Source organism: Camelus bactrianus, chromosome 13 (genome assembly GCF_048773025.1).
Source record: "Camelus bactrianus isolate YW-2024 breed Bactrian camel chromosome 13, ASM4877302v1, whole genome shotgun sequence".
Taxonomy (NCBI): Eukaryota; Metazoa; Chordata; class Mammalia; order Artiodactyla; family Camelidae; genus Camelus; species Camelus bactrianus.
In genome coordinates this window covers 71607831-71628518 of record NC_133551.1, presented here as the reverse complement: position 1 = coordinate 71628518, position 20688 = coordinate 71607831, and the positions used below count along the sequence as shown (strand labels likewise).

The 20688-nt window shown below is 54.0% G+C and overlaps 1 protein-coding gene and 1 long non-coding RNA gene across 2 annotated transcripts in view; one reads left to right on the top strand and one right to left on the bottom strand.

The window, feature by feature from the left end:
• Window positions 1–3769: 3769 nt before the first annotated feature.
• The window catches only part of C13H1orf167 (chromosome 13 C1orf167 homolog), a 21087-nt gene continuing 4168 nt past the window's right edge, over window positions 3770–20688 (top strand). The window contains 15 exon segments of the mRNA XM_074377419.1: window positions 3770–3908; window positions 6418–6545; window positions 7607–8865; window positions 9075–9118; window positions 9560–9767; window positions 10442–10578; window positions 11744–11859; window positions 12293–12479; window positions 14319–14494; window positions 14999–15176; window positions 16593–16761; window positions 16863–17017; window positions 17697–17905; window positions 18987–19131; window positions 20037–20444. Of these exon segments, the coding sequence (XP_074233520.1) occupies window positions 6476–6545; window positions 7607–8865; window positions 9075–9118; window positions 9560–9767; window positions 10442–10578; window positions 11744–11859; window positions 12293–12479; window positions 14319–14494; window positions 14999–15176; window positions 16593–16761; window positions 16863–17017; window positions 17697–17905; window positions 18987–19131; window positions 20037–20444 (3461 nt within the window). The 5' untranslated portion in view covers window positions 3770–3908; window positions 6418–6475.
• On the bottom strand, window positions 15179–16960 carry LOC141579641 (uncharacterized). Its single transcript, XR_012511452.1, has 3 exons — window positions 16851–16960; window positions 16577–16730; window positions 15179–15583 (listed from the first exon to the last, which is right to left on the bottom strand). It is a non-coding gene; the product is annotated as an uncharacterized LOC141579641 (long non-coding RNA).

Sequence of the window (20688 nt, the reverse complement as noted above, 5' to 3'; positions counted from 1 at the left end):
CAGCTAGAAAGAATTTGAAGAAAACAAGCTAATCAATCCTAGTATATTCTTTGAGCTGCCTTAGCATCAGGAAAGCCATTTTGACTCCTTCAGCAACAGCAGATCTCTGAGGGTTCAGTTCTCCAGGTGGTTGGGGGCTTGTGCACACACCTGTCAGTCCAGAGACTGCCGTCAGAGTCAACAGGTTGTTATAAAAGATTGTATCAGAGATCTAAACTCAGAATCACAGATTTGAACTTGAAAGGAGCTTAGAGCTCCCCCTAGCCTAGTGATTGGAAAAGTCCATTTTATTTCAAACACTTTGTTCAAAAGAAATCTTACTCAGTATATGAAACAGAGCACACCACCCCATCACCACCATCGTCCTAAGATAGGGCCCCTACAGCACAAATGGAAATTGATCTCCTAGGTCCTCCTAATTCCACAGCTGGGAACACGGCCCAGGAAGAGAAGACTTGGACAAGGCCTTGTGGAAACTTCTTGATTTTAGAGCCGAAGGTTGACAGCATGGAGACTGGGATGCCATGTAGAGTTTAAAAAGAAATAAATAGAACTTCTACAAATGAAAAACACAGTGATTGGAGTTAGAAACTCAATGGATAGGTTAATTCATAGAATGGATACACCAGAAGAGAGAATTGGTAACCTTGAAGGTAGATTTGAAGGAATTACTCAAAAAGCAACAACAACAACAAAAAAAGAGACAGAAAATAGGAGAGGTTAAGAAACAAAGGATAGAACAAGAAAGTCCAATATGAATACAGTCAGAGTTCCTGAGGAAGACAATGGGAGAGAGGCATTATCCAAAGAAATAACGGCAGAGAATTTTTTAAAATGGGAAGACACCAAACCTCAGATCCAGGAAGCCAAACAATGTCCAAACAGAACAAATAAAAGGAAATCCACATGGATAGTCACCCTAATGGAACTTTGTTCACTCACTGCTGTATCTTCAGCACCTAGAACAGCGCTGGCACCCCGTTAAGTGCTTTATAAAACCTGTAGAATGAATGGATGAATGCAAATGGCAGAATGCCAAAGACAAACATTAAGATCCCAAAGACAGTTAAAGCATATTGTCCTAAAAGGAATTGAGACAGGAGGGAAGGGGGCAGGGCACAGCCATTCAAGGAATGACATAGCAATTAACACCAAGATGGTAGAAGACTTAATTCCCAGTAGGCCTTGAGGATCAAGATGACAGGAGATCTGACTTCTAGGAGACCTTGAGCTTCATTATACACTTATTGTAATATATTAGCATGATAAATAACATGCCCACAGGTGCCATGACAGTTCCAAGGCTAGCCACAAAAGGTCAAAGAGTGGACAGTGATCCAATTCCTGGGAATCCCAGCCCCTTCCCCAGGGTAGTTGGAATGGTCCTCCCACTTGTTAGCATATGAAGCGACCAAGCCCATAAAAACTGGGCAACACCACGCCTTGCAGCCTCTCTCACTCCCTCATTTTCAGAGACGGCCCTCACTCTGTCTACGGAGTGTGTATCTATTTTACTTTACTCAGCACCCAACCCCCACACCTCGTGGCCTTTTCTCTCGCCTTCTGAAACAGCCTACACTCTATGTAGTATGTATCTCTCTAAATAAATCTACCTTTACTCAACTGTGGCTCGCTCTTGAATTCTTTCCTGTGCGAAGCCAAGGACCCACACTTCGTGGGTCACGTCCCAGGGGCTCAACCAAGACCTGGGACACGACCCTCCTCATGTCCCACATTCGTTTTTCCTGCATCAGAATGACAATTACACTAGCAGCTGATGTCTCAACAGCAAAAACAGAAGTCAGACGACAGGAATGATACCTTCAAAGTGGTGGAAAAAAGAACCATCAATTTAGAAATGTGTACTAGTGAGTTATCTTTCAGGAATGAAGGTAAAATAAAGACATATTCAGAGGAATGACAATAGAATTTATCACCAACAGACTTCAATACAGAAACGTCTTAAAGAACCTTTTTGTGGAAGAAGGACATTTTTCCTTAAGGAAGACCTGACACGCATGAAGGAAATAGTATATAGCTGGTTTAGTGTTCAAGACAATAATAATACATGTAGGAGGGGCTGAGCAGACACGGTGTTACAGTTGGAAGGAGGGTAAAAACTGGATTAACATTAGACTTTGTTAAATGAAACATACATATTAAAATGTCTTGGATAACCACTGAAAGAATAGAAATGAAATGTGTATTTTCCAAAACAATGGAAGGGGGAAAAATGAGGAAAAAGAAAAACTTAATCAATTCTAAAAAAGTCAAGAAAGGTGTGAATGAAAATTATTGCCTGCCGTATCAGTAAACGAAGGATGCTGTGGCCATCAAGTCATAAGCCAGTACCGCCATCTCAAGCCATCTCAGCAGTGAGCCAGAGGGAACTCAGAATAGAGACAAGCAGGCAGCCTGTCCTCTGCCACCACCCCCAACGGTGCGCCCTGAGGTAACTCAGGATGGGAAGGAACAGGATACTGGCCCTAGATAGCTAGGTGCATATCAAAGGAATGATTTCAATGAGCCCAGACTTTTGCACCTTCCCATACATAAAAAAGCGCTAAATTCCTTAGCTTGAGATGTCTCGGTTTTTTTTTAATTAACAGTAATCTTTTGACGTTGCAACTACCTGGTCTTTGTTGCAAAAACTCCTATATATCCTGACTCTTCCCCTGGCTCCTCAGAGCAGTCTCAGCGTGATCTGAGAGGGAGCATCCTGGGCTTAAGCCCTCAGAAATGTCTACTGAGTAAAATGTAACTCAGTTTTTAGGTTGTGCATTTTTTCCACTCGACAAAGGAAAAAAAAAACCATGAAGTTTGACTGTTAGTAAGCACAAAAATAAGATGGTATTATGTCATAATCATACATGTGTAAATGACTTTTTAAAAAATTCCAGGCACATTGTGTTTGTAAGAGACACATCTAAAGTATACAGACACAGGAAGGCTGCAAGTAAAAGGATGAACAAATTAAACCAGGCAAATAAGGCCGAAATGGAGCTGGTTTAACTAAGTTAATATCAGACCAACTTAACCTTAAGGCAGAGTATTACTAGAGATAAAAGAGGCCCAAGATCAACTATCAAAAGGGTCAACCCACCAAGTTTAGGGGGAGATGTTAGATGCATAGACTTAAGTAATAATCACCCTCTTCTTTAAGAATTGCTTTAAAGTTTAAAAGAAGGCTCTTTGGTAATTATTTGTTAAACATCTGACTCTCACATCAAACCCAAGAGATAGTAGAGCTGGTGTTTCCACTCCTTTTTTTTTTTTATAGATGTGGAGCCTGAGGTTCGGAGAAGTTAAGGACTTGCCTTAGGTCACACAGCAGCAAAATGATCTGGATCACAGTTCTTCTGACTCCAGGCCCAGTGCTCTCTCCTCTACCTGCAGGTATTTAGAAAGGAGAAAATGTACCATCTGGACAGAGGAAGGAAAGGGCATGGCAGGGCTCGGTGATGAACAGCGTGGGCAGAGACCCGGCAGGTGGAAAATGCCCGGAGGAAAGTGTGATTGAACCAAACATCCAGCGCGGAGAGGAGTGGGGAAGATGGATTCCAGCCAGTTTCGGACGGACCCAAAGGCGGGCAGAGTTTTGCTATTTTTGTACATATGAGAAGTTTGCACGATGCCACGTGCCCCGCCGCTGGATGCGCAGTATGAGACCAGAGCCCTCACGGGGGGAGCCGCGCGCCCCCCACCACGCTGCCGTCGCCCTCGCGCCCTCGCGCCCGCGCGCAGACGCACACCCGCCGCCACGTTCACGACTCGGGTTGGGGCGCAGCGCGCACCCTCCAGGCAGCCTCCAGGCACTGGGCGGCGCGCTCTCGGACACCTCCACCCGCCCCCACCCCGCAGCCGCTTGGGTCGTTAGCCGTCCCGCCTGAGATCCCCTCCACGTTCAGGTTCGACTGGGTGAAGGTGGACCAGCGGAAGACAGACGCACGGGAGGGCAGGTCCAGGAGGGCAGGAAAACTGGATTCTTCTGGTGGGAAGAGGAGGGAGGCTCTGATAAGCTTAACTGGACAAGGATGAGGGTGGACTGGCAGGGCGCAGACAGGATGCGGGGGAGGAGGGGTGAGGAGCAGATAGAAGGGCAGCTGAGCCCAGGCATGGAGGGACTGGGGGTAGGAAGGGATACTGTGGTTTGAGTTGTCTCAAATCTCCTTTGGAAAGAGGTAAGGGTTGGGGGTGGTCCTGGTTAGGGGCATGCGTTGTGTCGTCAGCCCCCTGGGGGTAGCCCCTCTGTAGCCACTGACCTGCTATAAGGCCTTGGGCTGGGCAGCTAACCTCTTTAAACTCATCTCTAAACAAGAGACCTACTTCTTAGGACTGCAATGCAATTTAATGACCGCATGCATCCTAGAGGCTGCGTGATGCTTCACGTGGTCCAGTTAGTCATTTAACACAGTGTGTGAGCCCCTGTTCTGTGCCAGATACTGTTTATTCCATGTGCTGTGAATACAGCAGGGAAGAAAGGGAGACAGTGGCTCATAGTCCACTGGAGGGAGAACAACAAACACTAATTTCTTCCATCTGTTAAGTGGTGGTAATTCATGGAGAAAAACCGTGCAGGGTAAAGAGAGGAAGTGGTGGGGAGGGTGCTGCAGGCAAGGGGAGAGAGGTCAGGGAAGGGCCTGCGTTGAGGACTGAGTGGGCTGGGGAGCCTTTGGGGGTGTTTGAGTTGGGTCAGGACATGCTCTGATCTCCGTCTTCTCAGGGTCAGTCTGCCCACTGTCTGGAGGAGACTACCAGGCGTGAGGTCAAAGGCAGAAGTGAGACCAGTTAGGAGGCAAGAGTGGATGATGACCTGACCCAGGGAGGTGAGGATGGAGGCGATGAGCAGGGGGCAGATCCTGGGTGTCTTTGGAAGGTAGAAGAGATGGGATTAGCTGATGGATTGCATGTTGTGTGAGGGAGCAAGGAGTCAGGGTGTCCAGATGGAGCTGCTCTTCTGGGAAGAGGGAGGGATGGGAGTCTGGGTGAGAACTATCTGAAGCTGAGATCACCTGGGGCGCGTGCATCAGGGAGTGAACAGGTCCAGGGCTGAGCGCTGAGAAGAGGAGGAACCAGCAGAGGAAACAGGAAAGAACCCACAGGCAGGAGGGAGGGAGGGATAGTGAGAGCTGGTATCCTGGAGTCAGGGAGGCAGGGGCTCCAAGGAGACTGAGTGACCACAGTCCTTTCACTGCCTCAAGAAAACTGAGGGCTGAGAACTGGCCAGGGCATGGCACCACCCGTGTTACCTGGAGGAGGGCAGCTTTGGGGTGAGGGGAGCCCAAGTGCAGTGAGGTCAGCGGAGGTGGAGGGGGGAAGGAATTGGGATTTGAGGGTGATGAGAAGCAGAGAAATGGCCTGGGTCCTGGAGGCTCAAGGTGGTGGTTTTTTGGGGGTGTTTCTACTTTATGATTTTTAGGACTGGGAAAAAACAACTACTTGTTTAAGTGCTGATGGAAATGAATCAGTCAAGAAAGGGGAAGTGCGGATAATGGGGGAAGTGACTTCGGGAGCAGGGACAGGGCCCTGCCACATCATAGCCTGTGTCCTGCCCCGCAGCTCTGTACCCCGGTCAGGGACTGAGTCAGCTGGGGGGCCACTGCGGGGCGAGGGTGCTTTTCCTGATTCACAGAATGGAAACTCAGAGGCCGGTGGTGGCCCTAGGTGCTGGTCTTGGGCAGGGAGACTGGATGACTCCCAGAGCACAGGGGAGGGTCAGGCTGGGGATGCGAGCACAGGATGGGGGAGGGGGCAGGAGAGGCCGTGGGCACGAAGCTGGCAAGTGAGGAGACTTGCGGCATTTCTCTTCGAATGGCCGTATTTTGTGTGTAAAATAGGAAGTCTGGGGGGCCCTGGGGGTGGGTGGCTGAGGTCAGGTGAAGGACAGGATGGTGGGAGGGAAGGTCAAGGACTCGCAGACCAGGAGTTGGAGGGATCATCCGCGTGGCCGGTGAAGCCACCCAGAACTGGACAGGTGTGTGCTGGAGAAGGTGACAGTGAGTCAGGAGCTGAAATCTTCAGGGAATGAATGACCAGGACTTCCTTCCTGGCCTGCGTGGAGCTTAGAACCAGTGTTTTAGAAAAGAGAGGAAGAATGGTTGAGAAATGGTGACAGGAAGCAAAGAGGGACCCCCTCCTGCCTGGAGGTCTGAGAGAAAGAGCCCCCACTTTAGAGGGCTTCTCAAGAAGCAGAGTCCACAGGGGTCTGTCATCAGTGTTACAAGGAATGGGTGCCAGAAGATGTGAGGAAATTACAAAGCAAAGAGACGGTACAGGGTGTGGGGAGAGGAGACCCCAAAGGCCCTGACCAGGACAGTCAGGGCTAGACCTCAGAGATGCTGGTCGGGGTCGGGGGTACCAGTGCTGAGTGTGGCTGAGCGGGAGTGGGGCGCCCTGTTCTTGCCTTTAGTCAAACAGGACCACTGGCTGTGGTGTGGACCAAGGACCCTGCCACCTTGGCTTTGCTCTGGAGCCCATGGAGCTGAGACCTGACATCAGCCACAAGGAGAATGTGCCCCCTAGGCCTGCAACCCCCCTGAGGCCAGGCAAGAGGCTCGTGGGTCTGGGTCAGAGGTGGCAGGAGCTGGGCCCCCTCGGGTAGCAGCAGCCTAGAGCTCCTTTCCCAGACAGGCCAGCCTAGGGCCTGGCTAATTCCAGAGGTTAGCTGTACAGGGCCAGCTGGGCCAGGACAAAGTCTTCCCAGCCTGGAGCCCAAAGGAGGGACAGGAAGTGAGGTCAGACAGAGGGGGGACCAGGAGTGGGCCTGGCTGGGACCTCTGGCTGAGACAGGGCCCCTGCAGATCAGTCTGTGCCAGCGGTGGTGGGCTGGGGAACCTCCCTGCTCAGGTGCCTGGGGCTTCCAGAAGGCCACAGAGCAGGTGCAGCCAAGAGTGGGAACAGCCCAAGAACAAATTCAGATTCTGATTCACATGTGTGAATTCACATGTTTCTCTGTTCTAGCTGTGTGACCATGGGGCAAGTTGCTTAACCTCTCTGACCTTTAGTTCCTATCTACAAACATTCATGGCCCACTCTACCTGCCAGGCCCTCCCAGGAGGCCTTGTCTCCCAGCGGTGGAATAGCCTGGGGGTGGGGGAGACCGGCAGGCAGGGAGGGGCTCTAAGCCCCACCCAGCGGTTCCCAGAGCAGCTCAGGTTTAGCTCAGGACACACTGGGTCTTGCTTTCACCCCAGCTGCTGCCCCCAGCACCTCTTTGCTCAAGCTGGACACCAGGGAGTCATCCTTGGCCTTTCTTCTTCCACCCCCTTCTCGGCCTCCGCCTCCTTAGCAGATCTGCATCTGTCTCCTTCTCTCCCCCCTCCTCCACCCCTCATCCCAGGCCCCTCACTTCTCGCCTGGGACTCCCTCAACAGCCTCCCAGCTATCTCCTTGCTTCCCTGTGCCCTCCCCCTCCCCTGGCTTGCCCTGTCCCTGCTCTGAGTCCCTGCACCAAGGCCAAGTCACTGCTCTTACACAAGACCCCCGGGTGTGCCCATCGGTCCACACTGGACGACAGGGCTCTGGAGTCTGTCCCTCCCCACCTGTCCCACCTGAGCACTGAGCTCCGAGTCCTCCCCCAGGACATAACTGTCTCTCCTCCCTTTAGAGAAACAAAGAGTCCTGAAGAGCCTGGGTGTCGGCCTGGCCAGTAGACACGGCCGGTGCGTGCCCGTGTGCCAGGCCGAGAGGGGAGGGCCTGCAGCCACACCCTCCCTGGGGACAGCGCTGCGCCAGGAGCCCTGCCAGGTGCAGACCAACCTGGCCGGCCCTGGCCCCAGCCTGGGCCTCGCCCTGAAGGACACGACTGGGCGGCTGATCAACTCCAGCTTCCAGCAGCAGAGCAACCTGCAGCCCCTGGCCTGGAGGCCCCAAGGGAGAGCCCAAGAGTTTGCCATCCAGCAGAGTAACCTGAGCATCAGGGAGACCAGCGTGGCTGAGTGTGGACGTCACACCAGCCCCTGCCTCTGGCTGGAGCCTCAGGAAAGCTGGCCCAACTTGAGGCCCTGGGGAAGCCCCCTATCCCGAGGGCCACTGGATTGCCCATCCTCCAGCCTGAGACGGTCCCGGCTGCTGGCCACAGACACTCGCTGCCCAGATGTCCGACCCACTGCAGGCCTGGCCCCTCTCAATTGGCACACACAGCCGGGCCTCAGATCCCGGTGTGGCCTGGGGGGCTCGACCTCCAGGATCGTGGGGGAGCCCCTCAGCCTGGAGGACCTGGCTGTCCCTGCCTGGAGCCGGGCTTGGGCCCCATCGCAAGCTGCCATCCACCAGCTACTGGCCTCCGTGCGACGCCTGGAGCACGAGGCAGCCGGTTTCAGGTGCCAGGCATCCCGGGAACCCCCAGGCCCTGTGCAGCGGGAGCCCTGGACCAGTGCTGGTCAGGCAGTCCCTGCTCACCCACAGCCCAGCCAGCCAGTTCTTGCTTCCTGCAATGAGAGGAAAAAACACTCTGGAGATCTCAGGGGAACCGTGGGTTTCCCAGAGACCCCGGGGGTCCAGGATGGTCTCTCAGACTCTCAGGCAAGCAGCAAGCCTGCACGGATGGAGACCACTTTGCAGATGCTGCCTGGGGATGCCCTTGACCCTGAGCAGGGCGTCCTTGGTACCCACCGCCTAAGGCGAGGAAAGAAGAGCTCCCCAGGGACTACATATGGCCGGGGGCGGAGGGGGGACCCCCTGCTCTCTCAAGGTGTGGGCAGCAGGGAGGCCAGCCTCTGCTCTTTAGTCTCCTGCAGTTCAGCCTGGGACGTCCTCCCTGGGCAGGAAGGAGGGGAGGGGACCCCGTGGGAGCAGATCAGCAAGGAGGGAGAGAGGCTGGCTTCCTGTCCGCCAGACACGGCCCCCACGAGGACTGCCCTGCAGGTAGAGACCAGACGAGTCTGGGAGTGGGAGTTGGGGCCTCAGGGACTGGGGGGGCTGCCTCCTCCTGGGAATTCTCACTCTAAGCTGGCTGTCACTGCCCTGTCACACTCCCTCAGAAAGGGAGGCCATGCAGGCAGGCTTGGCAGGGGGCGTCCAGTCCTGCTTGCTTCTCGGCCTGAGAGCTGTATCATGTTCCTTTGCTTTCCAAGAACAAATTCCGAAACACTGGAAGCCTGGAGTCTGAGGCTGCCCGGTGAGGCCATGGGCTGGGGGATGGGGACAGGGGCCACACTTTTGGGACAGCTCCTCTCCCATTTGCCTGGAGACTAGGGCCTGATGGAGAAAAGACCCAGATGTCAGGTCCACGCAGGATTTAAGTGGGAGGGTGCCTCCTGGGCCTCAAGGACAGGAACATGGTAACAGCAGCTCCCAGGAATCTTAAACTTGGGAGGCTGCCCTGCACTCTTGGCAGTCCAGCAGGGCATTCTCCTGCCTCCAGGAGCTTTCTTGACTGGGATTTCCAAGGCTAGCCATCCGTAGAGGGGAGTTCTCCCCGTCTCCAGCCAGCCCTCCTGCCGCAGCGTGGGGCATCACCCTCCGTGCTGGGAGGGCAACGTGGGTGGTGTGGAGCCCCCAGCTGCTCCCTGGGGCTGGGGGGCCAGGCCCACCCCTGATCAGCCTGGTTTGCCTCCAGCTGGCAGTGGGCGTCCAGATGTTTCAGAGGGTGGCGGCGCTTGGTGCAGAGGCGGCAGGCAGTGGTGGCGGCCGTGGCGCTGGGCCGCCGGCAGCTGTTGCCCAAGGGTCTGCGGGCGCTGCGGTGGGCACTGTGGCTCCGGGAACCCCAGATGGAGGCAGCGTCGGGGCGACACATGCAGGTCCTGCTGAACCGGGCCTTCCAAAAGGTTAGGGACCTCCTGGTTGGGCCGCCAGGAGGTGATGAAATGCTGGTGTTTTGGGGGAGGAGGCTCTTTTGGGACATAGGTTGCTCCTCTTGAGTGATCGCCAGTAGAGTGGGTGGTTGTCAACCTAGACACGTGAAAGGGCTCTGCTTGAGTTCAAATACTATCTCCTCTGCCACTTTCTTTTTCTTCCACATTTTTCTCGCTGTGTGACCTTGGGCCAGTTAGTTAACCTCTCTGTGCCTTAGTCGCTTTAGCTCTAAAATGGGATCATAGTAGTACAGACTTCTTAGGGTTGTTGTGAGGTTAAATTGTAAACATAAGGAACTCAGAACCCTGCCTAGCACATAGCAAACACTCTAGCACTGAAGTGGTTGCTGTTTTTTCGCTAGCGGTTTGCTAGCCAGGATTGGGAGGGCACTTCTGTTTTCTTTCCTCCTTGGGAAAAGGGTGTTTGGAAGGGCCCAGGTTTTGTCTTCCAAGGAAAACCCTTCCTCTTGGGCTCCATCTCCCCATTCATTCATTCCCATAGAGGCAGGAGAGTCTAACTGTTAAGACCACAAGCTTTGGAATCTGATAGAAATGTCTGGCTGCTGTCCGTGCCGTCCCAGCTGCCCCTCTGAGAGCGCACTTGAGGCTGCAGCCAACCTCCCTCCTCCCCTTCTCTCTTGACCCAGTGGAGAAACCTGACCCAGCAGCAGAAACACGGGCAGCCCCATGTGCAGGCTGGGCCAGGACCCCCACCCTCCAGGGGAGGCCAGGACCAAGGCTTCTCAGGAAGGAAGCCAGTGGTGGACGCTGCCCAGAGAAACAGGTAGTCTGGGACCCCCCAGGTTGGTCATTGTGTCCTGGGCAGTATTGGTGGCCTTCCCTCCTTGTCCCCCCTCCCTCCTCCCTGACTAAAGAATGAGGGTGAAATCCGTAAACAGGGACAAAGATTTGCACAAAAGGATGTTTGTTACGGCGTTATTTACACTTACAAAAACTTCAAAACGGCCTAAACACCCAACAGCGAGAAAATGAGAGTTTTAACTGTGTGATGAACATTTGGCAATTGTTCAATATGATGTTTATCAAGATTTTAAAAATTCCTCCCCACTCTTTTTTTCTTTCTTTTCTGGTTCAATAGCTTTATTAATGTTATTTCTAATCCTGACAGTAATATGTGCTTGATCTGCAAAAACATTCAAAATAGTTGGAAGCACTTCAATTAATTTGAAAGCTTCATCTCCCTCCCCGTGTATCTGACCCCCCTTCCTGGAAGTATAGTTTTATGGGTATTCGCATAGAATTTTTAATGACAAGGAATAAGGGTTATGACAATGTTAAATGAAAAAAAAAAAAGGATAAAATAGTACCTAAGATTTTTTTTTCTGTGAAATGGGAACAGTGCATAGAAAAAAGAACAGAAGGAAAAATACTAAAATTTTGCATAACAATGTGAACTGCTTAACACCACAGAACTCTTAAAAATGGTTAAGATGGTAAATTTTAATGTGTATTTTACCACTATTAAAAATAAGAGTAAATAAATATCTCATCCCCCCCACACCCCCCAAAAAAATGCTAAAATGGGAATAGTGCTTATCTCTGGAGCAGTGAGATTAAAGGTGGTTATTTTCTTTTCATTTCCTCAATTTTCCACTACAGCGATGTGTTGTTTTTGTTCTCATTTTTTAATTAAACAAATATGTTTAAAATAATTATTTAACTAATATTTATTTTAATAGATGTAAAAAAAAATCCAAACAGTATTGAAGAGAATAAAGCAAAAGCAGAACTCCTGCCCTCAAATCACTTTCAGAAGCAGGAATAGAATGTACTGTCTGGAAGAGGACGAAGGGGATGGGGGAAGGGGCTTAGCGCGCCTTTGCTCCTGCCGGCAGACGGTGCTGCCTTGGGCTGGGCTGGACAGGTTGGGACCCCATGCCCTCCTTCCTTCTGGGCATCAGTTTCTCTCTGGGCAACTTCACTCTCAGTCCAGGGAGTCTGAGGGAAGAGGCTGGAGCCAGGCCAGTTCAATTGCATTCTGGGCTGAAGCCAGATGGAGGAAACGGGGCAGTCCAGATCCTGCATGCTGTGCGACAGCTGGCCGGTGAGATGTGGGGTGCCGGGAAGGTGGGGCAGACAGGGCAGGGCCCCCGCGTGGGCAGGGCTGGGGGTCCTGAGTGAGTGTTTATTGAGCCTCTACTCTGGCAACTTCCCAGACGCAATCTCCTTTGAGTCTCATAGCGACCTCAGCAAGGCATCGTGCCCATCTCACTGATGGGGAACTGAGTCACAGAGAAGGTAAGTGACCAGCGCGAGGACACACAGGATGAGAGGTGCACATCCTACATATGTGTGCCATTGATGCTGGTACAGGCCGGGTAGAAGCCCGAATGTTAGAGCTGGAAAGTCCTCAGACATGACTCACTCAGGAGTAAACTGAGGCCCAGAGATGGAGAGCATCCCAGGTGTCAGTGGTCCCCCCGGCCCCCGCCCTCCCCTCTGCTCACTCTCTCTTCTCCTTCTCTTCCTCCCTTTAGTCTTCCTCCTGTGGTGCCATCAGAAGGAATGGGCCATGCAGGAGAAGGAGGTCCAGGCAGAGGCCTCCCAGGCCACGGTGAGGACTCAGAGGAGGGAGAGGCCCCCCCAGGCCTGGTGCTCTCCTGCTGCACATGCAGCCTGGGTGGCCCCACTGGACACCCAGCGCCAGACAGCCTGGCTTTGCAGGTAGGGGGAAGAGGACGAGTGTGGGAATGGGGACCCTCCCTTCCCGGGGCAGAGGGTGGGATGCAGCTGGGAGATGCTCTTTAAGTCAGTTCTTGACTCCCAGTATTGAGAGACAACGATGAAGATATGAAATGAAAAAAGCCACCATTGACTGAGAGGCTAAGACCTGCTAGACACCACCCAGGGGCTGGATTTAGCTATGAGCAAAGCTTAGTGCCCACTGTCACCGGCCCTCGTGGAATCCATGGCCCAGTGCGGAGACAGACAGGAAATTAGCAGTCACAAAAGATGCGTGTGAACACCACCTGAGTTAAGTGTGGTGAAGGGAAGGAACATAGATCTCTAAGAAAAGATCTCTTTTTTGCGTTTTGCTTGTTAACTTTGGTATCATGGGACATTTCAATCTTACACAAAAGTAGAGAAAACAGGATAGTAAACCTCAGTGTACCCATCACCCAGCCTCAAGTAAATCACCTCCTGAGAAAATTTGTTTTGTTTGTACCCCAGCTACTCCCCACCCTCAACATAATTTGGAGGCAAATCCCATGCACCCTACCATTTCATCTGTAAACATTTCTGTAGCATCTCTAAAACATAAAGAGTCTTTCTATCAAAAAATATCTGGTCAGCATTCAAATTACCAATTGTTTTACGAGTTAGATCTTGTTATAGTTTGTTTGAATCAGGATCTAAATAAGGCCCACATGTTGTCATTGGCTGAGAAGTCATAAATTCTTTTTACTCTACGGACACCTGTCTGTGGCTTTTTTCCCCCTTTGGAATTTATCTCTTGAAGGAACCAGGCTGTTTATCCTGTAAAGTTTCCCCACTGTCTGCATGTTGTGGATTGCATCTTCTGATATTCAATGAGGATTTTTTTTTTTTTTTTAGTTTTTTATCTTTTTAGTGGAGGTACTGGGGATTGAACCCAGGACCTCATGATTGCTAGGGACACACTCTACCACTGAGCTATACCCTCCCCGCTCCCATTCTCTGACAACTTTTAATGAAAGGGGTGGACCTCGACTGGGGTTCAGCGGAGATGGGAATGAGACATGGTTGACTAGTGCAGCGAGAGCAGATGAGAGCACCAGGCAGAGGGAACAGCATGTGGAAAAGCCTCCGACAGGGGAAGGGGAGGGTATAGCTCAAATGGTGGAGTGCCTCCTTGGCATGCACAAGATCCTGGGTTCAATTCCCAAGACTTCCTCGAAACATGAATAAATAAACCTAATTACCCTCCCAAATAAATTTTAAAAATTAAAAAAATTTAATAATAAACTAAATTCAAAAAAGAAAAAAAGCCTCCGATAGGGGAATATGGAAAATTCAAAGAACGCAATCAAGTTGGAACACTGGTAGTTCAGGGTTGGGGGCAGGGGTGTTTCAAGATGAAGTTGGAAAGATGCTCGGCAGGGGTGGGTGTTGATCATACAGGGCCTTGTGGGCAGTGGGGAGGAGTGGAAATTTTATCATCAGAGCAAAGGGAGTGCCACTGGAGGATTTTAGCAAGGGAGTAAGATAATTTGATTTGAGATTTAAAAAATACCGGTCTGGTTACCGTATAGGAACTGACTCGGGGGGCAGGGGCAAGAGTCGAGGTGGGAGGCCACGTAGGAGGCTGCTGAGGCCAGCCAGGCACCTGGAAGTGATCGTGGCGGGGCCTGAACACATGACATGCTGCATAGTCCTTACAGCAGCCCTACTTTACAGGTGAGTAAGCTGAGGCTCAGAGAATGCATGGCTGGCCCAAGGCCTCAGCAGTGTGTCTGGCACATGGCAGGCGGCCCGAGGTGCCGTCATTTCCATCAGCATCAGCACTTTCTCTTGGTTCTCCAGGTGCTTTGGGGCCTGGCAGCGTTTCGTGCAAAGAGGGACCCAGTACCGGAACCACGTGGCCAGCCGCCGGGTGGGGACCCTGAGGGTGTGCCTGCAGCAGTGGGTGCAGATGAAGCAGCTCCAGGCCTCAGATGGGGCGAAGGTGACCCAGCTGTCCCTTTGCCGGCAGAAGGCGGGTGAGCGAGTGGCGGGCCAAGGGGCTCCCTTTCCCTCCCACCCGAGCACACGGTGTCAGTTAAGCTCCTTCTGCAGTCACCCTGGTTGATATATGGGTTCTTGTGGTGGGAGGCGAGGGGATGAGGAGCTGTCTCGGGTGCAGCCTGGCAGGCCTGGGACGGAGGGGCCACAGGGGTCTCTAGAGCAGCAGGCCTTGCTGGGCCCCATCCTCGCACCCAGTCGCGAGCTCCTCTAGGTGAGAGGTCTGGTCCATCTTCCACCTGGGAGGGATGTAGCCCCTGCTCCTAGGAAGCTCCTGATCTGAGGGGTACACGCAGCCCCTGCCCCTGGCCAAAGCCTGACAGGGGAAGATGGGATCTTTGAGGTGTCCTGGAAGGGAGGGTTTGGAGATGATAGGAGGGGGCAGTGCCCATGAGAGGAGAGGTCCTAAGGGCCCTGAGATGGCAGCCACCAATGGCTTTGGCAGAGGGAGGTCACTGATTCATCTCTTGACTGCTTCTCAGGGAACACGGTCCTCCTCCTCAGTTCAGCCCCTGGAAGGGCCACAGCCTGTGGCCTGGGGGTGGTGGGGCTGCCCCAGGAGCAAGGCCAGGCCTCCCTGAAGGAAGCCTGCCGGAGACTGGCCCTCCACCGGACACTGCTGCTCTGGAGGACACGGCTCTCCCAGCGCCAGCAGGCTGAGTGAGTATCCACGAACCTGTGACCTGGGATTGGGTCTAGGGGGCATGGCATGGGCATGGAGTGTCCCATAGGGAATGGACCACATCCTGCTCCTCCCTGTGGCCCCAGCATGGGGCCTGGCACACTGTGGTGGTTGCCAAGTGTTGGGCCATGGGAGGTGGCCCAGGGACAGATAGCGATTGAGCAGAGAGCTGTGGGGGCCAGGGCGCAGCCAGGGGCACAGACACTGAGTTCTACCACGGTGGCTAGAACCTGATGGGAAAGTTGGTTTAATAATCCTCTCCCTCCCCAGAATCTGGACCCACCTCTCAGCTATCTCCTGGCTAAGTGGGAGCTCCCTGGTAGCAGGAACCATATCTGTCTCCTCACCACTGTCTCCCAGCATCTTGCAGGTCCCCGGATAAAAACTGTAAATGAATAAGTGAAGGAGCCACTCATCCTCCTGCCCCCATTTGCCTTATTATACAGGTGGAGAGGCTGAGGCTCAGAGGGGTTGAGCAGCTTGCTCTAAATCACACTGTGAATCAGGAGCAAGAAGGTTCCCGTAGTGAGAGCTTCTCAGTGGTGCTTTTATATAAGACAGTCATTGCTGGGATTCGGAGCCCAAGCAGATGGTTGTGGGTGAGGGGGATGGTGGGGGTTAGGAGGGGTCAGCTTCCCTGATGGGATGTCTGGAGGAATGTAAGCTGGCAGAACTTGTCCTTGAAAGCCAGACACCTGGCATCTATCAGCCCCACACCCATTTGGTCCACTTGGACTCTAAGTCTTTGAATGTACCCTGGAACTCTAGAGAAACTCAGTTCACCATGATCTTTCCGAATGTAGCCCTCCCTCCCCCAGTCTGTCCTCTCGCCTTTGGGTACCAGGGCACAGTCCATATCTCCCTGAAACATACCAGGGGCTGCCCTGTACCCTGTAGCGTGAGATGAGTGTTTGGATCCCAAGTCTGCTGCTGTTTAGAATTTGGGGAAATGACCTTCCCTCAGGCCTCAGTTTCTCCATCTTTGTAACTGAGCAGAGGCAGAAGTCCTAGTGTGGTTACACACGTGGGCTCTTGAGTCTTGGGTCGCTGGGCCCAGGGCCCGGCTCCACCTTCATCAACCGCGGGGCCCCCACCCACCCAGGGAGTGTGGCGGGGATCACAGGATGGGTGCAGGAAGAGCAGTGGTCTCTGCCTCAGCTACGCACGAGTGGAAAGTCGGGAAGCCCAGGCCGCACCCAGACCGTTAAATCAGAATCTCAGGACCCCAGTGGGCACCGGTATTTCTTAGAGCACCCGGTGGTCCCAATGTGCAGCCCGTTTGGGGGGCAGTGGTCCCCAGCTCTGGCCCAGTGTTTGGCCAGTGGTGGTGCCCTTCCAGCCTCACCAGCCGGGGGTTGGGTGGGGCCCGGGCACTCACCTGCCCCTTCCTGTAGCTCCTTCTTTCAGGAGATGCAGCGCCGGGTGCTTCGGCACATCCTGAGGGGGTGGCGCCTGAGGGCACAGGATCCAGGCAGGACCACCTTGGTCCCAGAACCACTGGGCGGCATCCTGGGAGAGGAGGCCTGGCGGGGCTGCAACACACCCCACAGCTCACTGGAGAAGGTGAGGGGCAGAGGACAGGGAGGGCTAGGGTGGGGAGGGGATGAGGGGAGGAGAGGATGGGAGGGGCCAGGACACCCAGAACTCCACACCTCCTTCTCCAGGCTCCCAGGGCCTCCGCTCTCCTGGAGATCCTCCGAATGAAATTCCTATGGGCAGCTGGGCGGCGGCAGCAGGAGCGGTGTCTTGTGCTCTGGCAGGCACGGGCCCAGCAGTCCCGAAGCACAGCAAGATGGCACCGGAGCATCCTTCAGAGGCGGTAGGGACCCTTCCCCAGGATGGGCGAGCCATGCTGCCCAGCACCCTGTGGGTTTACTGTTTCCCGGTGACCCCCTTTCCTTGCCCTTTCCAGCTGCATCCCCTTGGGGCCTGCATCCCAGAGGGCTCCCTTCTCACACCATGGGCTCAGGTCCTCTCTGCTCCTCCTACCCTCCTACCCTCCTTCCCTGCCCTGCTGAGATGTGTAGGGGTGTGCGAGGCCCTCTACAGGGTAATCATTTCTCAGAAATTTCCTGGCCCTGGTGATCTCAGCTTTGCCTCTCACTGACTGTGTGATCTTGGGCAAGTTGCTTAACCTCTCTGTGCCTCAGTCTCCCCATTTGTATGGGGGTAATTATAGTATTCATTCCAGTGGGAATCAGTGAGATAGGGACAAACACATCCCCTAGCGTGGTGCCTGGCATCAGCGAACACACAGTTCACAGCAATGTTTATCATTAGGGCTGAGCACAGCACTTGACATTGGGGGTCTGGGGTCCCACTGATCCCCACCCCCTCAGCATAGCATGACCCTCCAGTCCTCAACAACCCACTCTCCCCCGTGATGGAAACAGGGAGAAGAGTCACCTCAAGCCCCTCCCTGCTGCTGAGGGGAGGGGAGGGCTAGGCTGGCCCAGGGTGGCAGTGACCATCCTGACAGTAGACACTCCCTTTCCCAGCATCCTCCTTGGCTGGAGCCACTGGGCAACAGCCCAAGGAGCCCAGAGAGAGCTGGCTGCCTGCTGGGCCTGGGATCGGAGCTGCCGGGCCACGCTGGGTCTGTGGCGGCAGCGGCTGGTGCAGCGGCGGGAGGCGGAGCAGTGGGCCCAGGAGTGGGGCCGGAGACTGGAGCAGCGTGCCCTGGGCCACTGGCACTCGTGCTGGCAGAGTGAGTCGGGGACTGGGACGGGGCACCAGGGCGAGGGAGGGGCCAGGGTCTATCAGAGACACCCAGGATTCTGGGCCCCCCAGCACAGAGTCTGGTGATGGGAACCCCCACAGGGCCCACCCAGGGCTGGGTAGCAGGGGGCGACCTCGGGGCATGGATACTGTAGTCTTGGGTTCCTGTCCCCGCTCTTCTATTCTCTGGCTGTGTGGACTTTAAACAAGCCACTTAACCTTTCTGAGTCTCAGCTTACTCTTCCGTAAAATGCGGATGACAGTGGTACGCTCCTCATGGAGTGATTGTGGGGATTCTGTGAGACAGTCCACACGAAGTGCAGCTTCTCACAGAGTTACCATCATCATCGCCATCTTTATCCTCAACTGGCTGTCAGGAGCACCAGGTCTGAAGGCTGAGTGTCAGTGCTCTCAGGGGCCAGCATGGAAAGCGGGGATCTCTGGGGGCCATTTTCAAGGCTTCCCATTATAGACAATATATCATATCTGTGGGCTGGCAGGTGGAGACTTGGTGGTTCTGGAAAGTTCATGTCCTGTTCACTGGGGACAGCTGCTTCTCTAGCCCAATTGTTGCCCAGGAATGTTGGCCCAGTGTTGCCAGACCTTGGTTTTTAAAGAAAAGCTGGAAATCCATGTTTTTATATGAATTCTCCTAATTCCTAAACACTGTCAAGAAATTTCTTTAAAAAAGGTCTATGAGTTGAGGAGAGGAGGGTATAGCTCAAGAGGTAGAGCACATGCTGAGCATGCACAAGGCCCTGGGTTCAATCCTCTCAGTACCTCCTCTAAAAATAAATAAATCAATAGACCTAATAACCTGCCCCTCAAAATAATTAAATTAAATTTTAAAAAGAACTTAAAAAAAAAAAAGATCTATGAGTTTGTTGGTCTGGTCACCAGTAGGACACCTCTAATGGAAGCATTTTAACCCAGTTAGGTGGCCTCCTCGGTTTTTGTTCCCACTTGGGTAGAGGGCCCTGGCTGGCTGAGCAGGGGCCCCCAGTTCCCCGGGGCCCAGGGCAAGGCTGGCATGAGCACCCAGTGGTACTTCAGCATCTCTCTGGCCACAGGGCAGCAGCTCCTGGGTGAGAAGTACCAGAGGTGGGTGCAGGTCCGGCTCCAGGGCCTGCGGAGGGCCGTGCTCCGGGGCTGGCGGCAGGCGGCAGCTCGTCGGAGACGTGCAGCGACTGGTCCAGAGCAGCTCCTACTGCAGAGGTGGGTGGGCCTGTGGGTGGGAGAGTGACGGTCATCCCCACCCTGAGAAAGGCCAGGAGAGAGCCCAGGGATGGGAAGCTGGGTGGCCTCTGCAGCTCTAGGGGCAGCCCAGGCTGGAGGCCTGGCACCGGGCAAAGAAGGCATGAAGGGAGATCCCGGCCTGGAGTTGTAGAGCCATGACTGCCAATCTTCCATTATCTGGGCTGATCAGGAGGTGGGGGATGGCAAGCCCCTAAGCCCACCCGGTGCCCCAGGTCTCTGCCTCCTGGCCAGGCCAGTCCTTTGGTTTCAGAGCTCACAGTTAAGTTGGGGAAATCAGTCCCTCAAACGTCCACTGTAACGTGTTCCAATTCCGAGCGTTATCTGAGGATTCGTGGCACAGAGGAGTTCTGTATGCGGTAAAAGAGAGCGACATCTTAACTTAAATAGAGGTGTTCTAGTAAAACATGTATACAGTTGACTGATGCCTGTTTAAAAGGAGAGGAGACAGGTGACCTCTTCACTGCCGAGTGGCTGACTTCTGTGCTGTCGCATCTGAAGGGTGTAGACATTTTCTTGGCCTCCCGGGGAGTGGAAGCCCCCATTTCCCTCTCTGATCTCCTGCCCCAGGTGGGCTTGTCAGGGGAGGCAGGGCGTGGCTGTTCCCCTGGCCGAGTGGGACCTGACCCCACACCCTCCCAGGCAGCAGCTGCTCCCCTGAGCCCGGGTGCCTGTGTGAGGCTCTGGATGAAGACCAGCATTTTCACCTGTTACACATCGGTCCTTACGTTTTTAAGGCACAGGGCTGCGTGTGCGAAACTGTATAACCTATGATGATTTGTGGGGGATTTTCAGGTGTGATTTTAAATAAAGGTGACTTTGACTGTGACAACTGGCTGGGCACCTCCTCTGCTTCTGTTCTGCAGCCCCTTCCAGGCCCGGTTTGGAGTCATGAGAGATACAGGGATGCCGTGGGCCAAGCATCCAGCCTTCCAGGATGGCCCAAGGAGACGGGCTCTGGAGGCTGCATCTGCCACGTGGTGGGAAGTCCCAGTGACCACAGCTGAGGCTCAGAAGCAGCGCGGAGCCCGGGCCTCCTTCACCTGCTGGAGCAGCTGCCATGTGCAGGGGTGCCAGGTGGACAGGCAGCTGAGGAGGGCCCGGGCCCACCAGGCCCCCATTGCAGGGCAAGCAGCCCTGGGCCAGTGCTTCAAGGCCCGCCAGCAGGCAGAAGAGAGAGCCCGGGCCCAGGCCCTGTGCTGGACGCTGTGGGTGCGTGAGTCCTGCCTACACCAGGCCGGCCGAGCCCACACTGCCTGGAAGCTGAGCGCCAGGTGGGTGCCCATGGCCTGAGGGCAGTCCTGCACTGTGCTTCCAGCTCGGGCCTTGAGCTTGTTTTGGGCTGGGGTGGAGGGTATTTGGCGGCTGGTGGCAAGGCTCAGGGGGTTGGGTGTGATGGGGACAGGAGACCCTGGTTATTGCAGCTGGTCCTGGGGTCAAATCCCAGCTCTGCTCTTTCCAGCTGTTTGACCCCTCTTCTGGCAAGTCTCTAATTTTGAAGGTCAAAGGAAGCTAACA